This window comes from Megalobrama amblycephala, linkage group LG18 (genome assembly GCF_018812025.1).
Source record: "Megalobrama amblycephala isolate DHTTF-2021 linkage group LG18, ASM1881202v1, whole genome shotgun sequence".
Lineage (NCBI taxonomy): Eukaryota > Metazoa > Chordata > Actinopteri > Cypriniformes > Xenocyprididae > Megalobrama > Megalobrama amblycephala.
Window position 1 is genome coordinate 24,845,363 of NC_063061.1, and position 6,000 is coordinate 24,851,362.

At 37.4% G+C, this 6,000-nt stretch overlaps 1 protein-coding gene across 3 annotated transcripts in view; it reads right to left on the reverse strand.

The window, feature by feature from the left end:
- The window catches only part of nectin3b (nectin cell adhesion molecule 3b), a 76,329-nt gene that overhangs the window by 33,819 nt on the left and 36,510 nt on the right, over positions 1–6,000 (reverse strand). For all 3 annotated transcript variants that reach the window (XM_048165609.1, XM_048165608.1, XM_048165610.1), the window contains exons 4-5: positions 4,428–4,545; positions 2,515–2,666 (exon numbers count right to left, since the gene is read on the reverse strand). In XM_048165609.1, coding sequence (XP_048021566.1) covers positions 2,515–2,666; positions 4,428–4,545 — 270 coding nt within the window. The remainder of the gene's footprint in view (positions 1–2,514; positions 2,667–4,427; positions 4,546–6,000) is intronic.

Sequence of the window (6,000 nt, forward strand, 5' to 3'; positions counted from 1 at the left end):
TGTACACTGTACAGATCATTCAAACCTAAATGTAATTTGTCCGTTTGGAGCGAGTGTGTGGGTGTGTATTTGGGGGGTGACTGGTGACCACACAGGTAGTGGCAGGGTGTTTAACATGCAGGACAGGTTCTGCCCACCCATACTCGTGCACAAAGATCAGTGACTAACAGCAGACACACACACTTTCACACCTACAGTCACTCAGTCAATACGCAAACAGTAGCAGAAGGCATTCTAGTAGGAACATCACGACTCAAACAACTGACGCAAAGGGACTCTTAGAAGATATAGGCAGACAACTTTGACATTAAATAACGACTCACAAACACCACACAGAAACACATAGCTTCATGCACGCAGATGCTGAATCTTTCTCAAGGGGAGAGCATAAATAAATGTTAAAAAAATAAAGAAATAAAAAAAGAAAATACATAATTAATGGCGGCTGAAAAGAGCTGGTGAATGTTTCATGAATCTAGGACATCTCTCAGTCAAGGTTGCTTCCGCTCTATTCTCCTCTTGTATAAATGCGTGACAGTCTCAGAGACATAAGTGTTCACGAGGGAGGGAGAAAGGGCAGGGGGTGGGGGGAGAGTACTGTGCATCTCTATCACAAAAACTAGTTAAAACAGCTGGATTCAATGTTTAATGTTCACACAAAAATGATGGGAGATAAACACCATGGAGTGTGACAGCAGATACCAGTCTCAGAGGTCAATTAGATAATGACTCTTGAAACACAAATCAAAACTTTTTTTTATTATTATTTTAAAGAGCCAAAGCTGAACTTATGGAGGGCCAATGCCTTTCAAGCAAAAGCCTCATGCTCTGGAAAATGATTATGAGCTTGTGTGCTCATAATCTGGATCTGTGCAACTCTAAATTATTTGTGATAGGTGGGTTCAAGAGAAGAAAACATTATGAAACATCTGTGGGGCTTGAAGGAACAGTTCATCCAAAAATGTAATTTACTCAGCCTTTTGCTGTTGTTTGTAAAAAGAAAATCAAAACAACATACAGGTTTGAAATGAGGAAATAATGATAAATAATGTCTTCAGGTGAACCTTTCCTTTAAAGGGGTCATGAGAAATTTTGTTGAGAAAAGAAAAGTTGAGAAATCAACTTTTGCTTGAGAGGTCATATACAAGAGGTCATCGTACTATAAGAATATCCTGCAAGTTTCAGAACTGAAAACTTCCTTGTTAGTTCAATAAAAGCTTTTATAGACACCAGGCCCAGCGAACGACTCGTCCCGGAATGTGCCTATAGGTGAAACGCCGCCTCCGCAGAAGAAATCAACACCTACTTCATCATTGCAACGTTAACCCTGCCCACTGGCTTGTTAGTGAGATGAGGAGCAATACAGGACTAAAAATGACATTACCTTTCAAAGGATCCTAATGCTAGGAATATGGTTATTTATTTTCAACAATGTGAATGTCTCAGTTGAGCTTTATTTATTTGTTATCGTGATTTCACTGTGTATTCTTTGGTAAATCAATCGCATTTTGGTGCAGGCTCTGGCTCAGACTTTTATGATATGAACTCGACAGTAATGCAACAACATGTAAGTAACTGTGTTAATTCTAATGCCTGATCTGATATGTAATGACTCATGCACAGTCAGTAAATCAAACCAGTGACTAAACGGTCATCTTCGTGTTGTTTATCTTAGTAGATGAAAATAATCTGTTATTTAAATGGTGATTTAATTATATATAGAAAGCTATCAAAGAACACTCCCTTTACAATCACTGGAGCTGTCAATCAAACAGTGTGAGTTTATCAGTGACCAAGTTATTTAACAAATCTCTTAGTTACATTGCCTTTGCACTTAGTTCTGATGGAAGCATTCGTGTGCAGAAATTGAGTTGCAGTGACGAGATCACTGCTTTCATGCACTCAACAACATGTTTGTGATCGGCTACAATGGTTATCACTGCAACCTTTCATGCAACAATCTAAATATAATAGCACAGATCTAAATGTAATATAACCAACACTTTTCACTATTAATTAACCTTGAGAGCTGTAATAGTAAAAATGTGCTAAAAGTTTTTGAGAGTGCAATACTTAGCTATTTCATATGCAAAGATGTTAGCCAATCACAGCAGTGGGCGTTTACACTGAAGTCTCACAGCAGACACGCCCCTTAAAACAGAGCGTTCAAATAAGAGGGCTCAGGGTAGGAAAGGGTTGGAAAAATCAGGGTTTGAAAAATGCCTTTTATTTATAAATTATGACAATTTTTTAAGTAAAAAGCATACTAACATTATAAGTGCACCCCAGGAAACCTCATAAAACAATAAAACAACAGTTCATGACCCCTTTAAGGAGACTAGAAATGGCATTTTAAGTGAGAAGTCACATTTGTTTTGGATTTATGCCAACATTTCAATAAATTTGATTGGTTAAGTTGAGTTGTTATATTTTACCGTTGTTTCTCCAGCTTCACATGGGAAATACACTGGCAAACATTGGTAAGATGGGTGTTATTTTAAGTCTCTCACTCACCCTGAATGCGTATTCTAATGTCTCGACTGCGCAGTCCGATGTCGTTTGCCACCTCACACCTGTAAACGCCAGAGTCGTTCTTCTGTAGGGGCCGCATAAACACCAAAGAGTTATTCACCACCTCTGCTCCATCCGGCATCTCGCCATCCAACCTAAAACATACAAAACACATCAAATTGCTTCCAAATAGCTAGATCTTTAAGTCTAATTTAAGCTTTTTGTGAAATGAATGAGTTGGACAAGATAAGCAAACACAATCAACAAGTACCCAGCATAAATGGGAACTCCTTCAAGATGCATAATTGAGGAAGTCAACATATGAAAGATGATTTGTTAAACAAAAATCTTTGTTTGTTCATAATTCCCATATGTCATTTCACAGATTTAAAGGGGACCTACTGTGCAAAATTGTATATTCTTCTTGAACATATTTATGTCTGCATTGTGTACACAACCACCCTTATTGTGGTAAAAATATGTCCAATCCATTTGTTGTTTTTCCCATAAATCTGAAACAGCGTCTCAAAATAAGTAATTTAAGAATGTACTCCAATGTGACGTCACAGGCCCCGTCCACGGCTGTCTACGGAATGTGAGCTGTACACAGACCGCCATGTTTATCTCCTTGCCAGAGCATTTAACAGCAGCATTCAAGTAATGTATTACTAAATTTTACTTATTAAAACTACTAAAAAGTTTTTCAAACAAGGGCAGTGAGAGATTTTCTGTTTTCTTTTGTTGTTTGATTCATATTAACAGCATATACAGCAGTAGATATTGTATATTACACTGCTGTTACTTTAAATACAAAGATCTAATATACATATGCGATTTCTTTCCCTGCAGTTTACGTTTACAGACATAAATGACTGTGGTTATGTGACCTTTGTAAGTTTTTGACAGAGTCAATGATAGAGTCGAGAGCTCGGGAGGGGGCGGAGAGCCCGAGCAATTAAAGGGGCCGCAGCCTGAATCGGCGCATATTTAATGATGCCCCAAAATAGGCAGTTAAAAAAATTAATTTGGGGTATTTTGAGCTGAAACTTCACAGACACATTCAGGGGACACCTTAGACTTATATTACATCTTGTAAAAAAACGTTCGATGGCACCTTTAAGCACAATAAGACGTAAAAGAGAACTTAGTTTAATACTCGCATATCAGAAGTTTAAACTGCTATGACTTTAAAACACATGCAAATAAATAAACTTTCATGATGATGAAAAACTGCAATGTCATGCGAGTGTGACCACGATAGAGATGATAATCAAAACCAAACAAATGTTTTGTTTTTTATGTTTTTGGCAGAGTATCCAAGGCACGAGCTGTAAAGGCACAGCATTATTCTGGATAGGGGACGGGGAGCAGCAGTTCTTTTGCATTTAAAGATACATGCATGAAAAAATGAGCAAAGATGAGAATTTATAACAAGGTATACCAAATGATCTGTGAGGTATGTTCACAGACACATTCTGGCGACACCTGAGATTTATTACATCTTATAAAAAGGGGCATAATAGTTCCCCTTTAAATGACTTCATTACGGATATTTTCGACAAAGAATGAGTTGGATTGTCCAAAATTTTAACATGTATGACTGCTTGAGACAGATTAAATCACAATTAATTATTATTATTTTTAAGCTCACATGATTAACTTTCAATCATTCAATTGAGCAAACAATACTGACATTAATGGATTTGTGGCAGAGAACTGATTTACTTTGAATGTGTACAATGTTTGGGCATCCAACTGATTGCATTGAAATCTGACAGTTTGAAAGCAACTATTGGTGATGTGAATCATAGAGATCATCTGCTGATTGAGATGAGTTCAGGAAACAGACATTAACACTCTTGAGCCCATTCCAGACATGGTGCACTGTGGCTATTGTGGGTGTTGTGCTTACACACCTGATCCATCTGAAGTGCTGGGCAGGCGGGTTGGCCTTGGCTCGACACTTCAGTTGTACATTCTCCCTGCCCACATACCAGTCGCCGTCATAGCCCAGCACCAGGATGTCTGGAGCAACTGCACACACACACACACAAAGCACAAAGGAATCATTCAGAGTAGTGCAAGAAAGTTAAGGTAAGGCTATCCCTTGTTAAAGACGCTATGAATTGACATAACGAGTGCAGTTCTCTGATCCTGTGTCAATGCATCTCCCATTGAAACAGTAAGATTTGGCAGAGCATATCAAAGGTCCCTTTTTTTAAATACCCAATAGGCTTTAGTTACATCACAGCCATAAATCATGATTTGCTACCTGCTACTGTAGGTGTTATGCATTGGGGGCAGGGTATTCTCATGCTAGAAAGCATATGATTTGGATAAAAAAAAAAAATAAAAAAAAATATAAAAAATAACAAATTTATCTTTCTTTCTCACACACACAGATATATATACATTAATTTATATATATATATATATTATATATATATATATATATATATATATATATATATATATATATATATATATATATATATATATATTATACATTACACACACACAGTAAAGCAACATAATTCACCATTAGGACTGACAAGAAATGTACAAGACCACTTACAAAGACAATGGACACTGTATTGATTTGTGCCTTTAGAAAAGCTCTTTAAAGTTCTTTAAGTGAGCGTGCTGAATTAAGATGTCACGTAGACCAAATGAGAAGAAAAAGATTGATGGAAAATGAATGAAAGGAGCTTTCGTGACTATAGCCCCCTTTGAGCGCTGGAGCATCGTCCCATGACTGATGTGACCTCTCCTTTCCCATACTCCCTTCACCGGCTGCTTCCTGTACCTGCCCCTCACCGCTACATCTATATTTCATTTAAGAGACATCTGTGCTTACGCACTCGCCACCAATGCAGATACACACTTACATGCCTTCTTCACTGCTCAATGGTGCTTAGAGGTCTGTTAAATGACGCTGATAAATCTTTTGTCTGAAGCATCAATACCCTTATTTGTTATAAGTCCATGAAACCGTAAGGACTGTGTCCTAGTGAAAGGGCTTTTAACTCCATCACGCACAAGACAGCATCAAGACATCATGTCATGTGGATAGTTACCGCATTGGGGTGATATGGAAAACAGATGTGGGCTCTGGACATAAATCTGACTGCTTTGACTTGGTATAGAAAAAAAACATCAGTTACTGTGAAGTCTTTATGGAGAAGTTACTTTGAGTTTGTTGTGCAAGATAAAGCAAACAGGCTTGCACGTACATAGGAACGAGTATCAAATAAGTAAAATTTGGCTTTTGGGAGTAAATAAGTTTAAGGATACATGGTTTCACAGGTTAAACAGGTTAACCTGATGCAAGTGATGTTGGCAAATGAAAAAAAGACATGCTCTAAGACCTCACTCTGATTCACAATTTCTCAATATCATTTGTGAATCAATGAATCATCAGAATCATCCATTTCATTTAGATGTACACTTTCCTTAAAACAGAATCTTTCTCAATTAATGCTTACACAT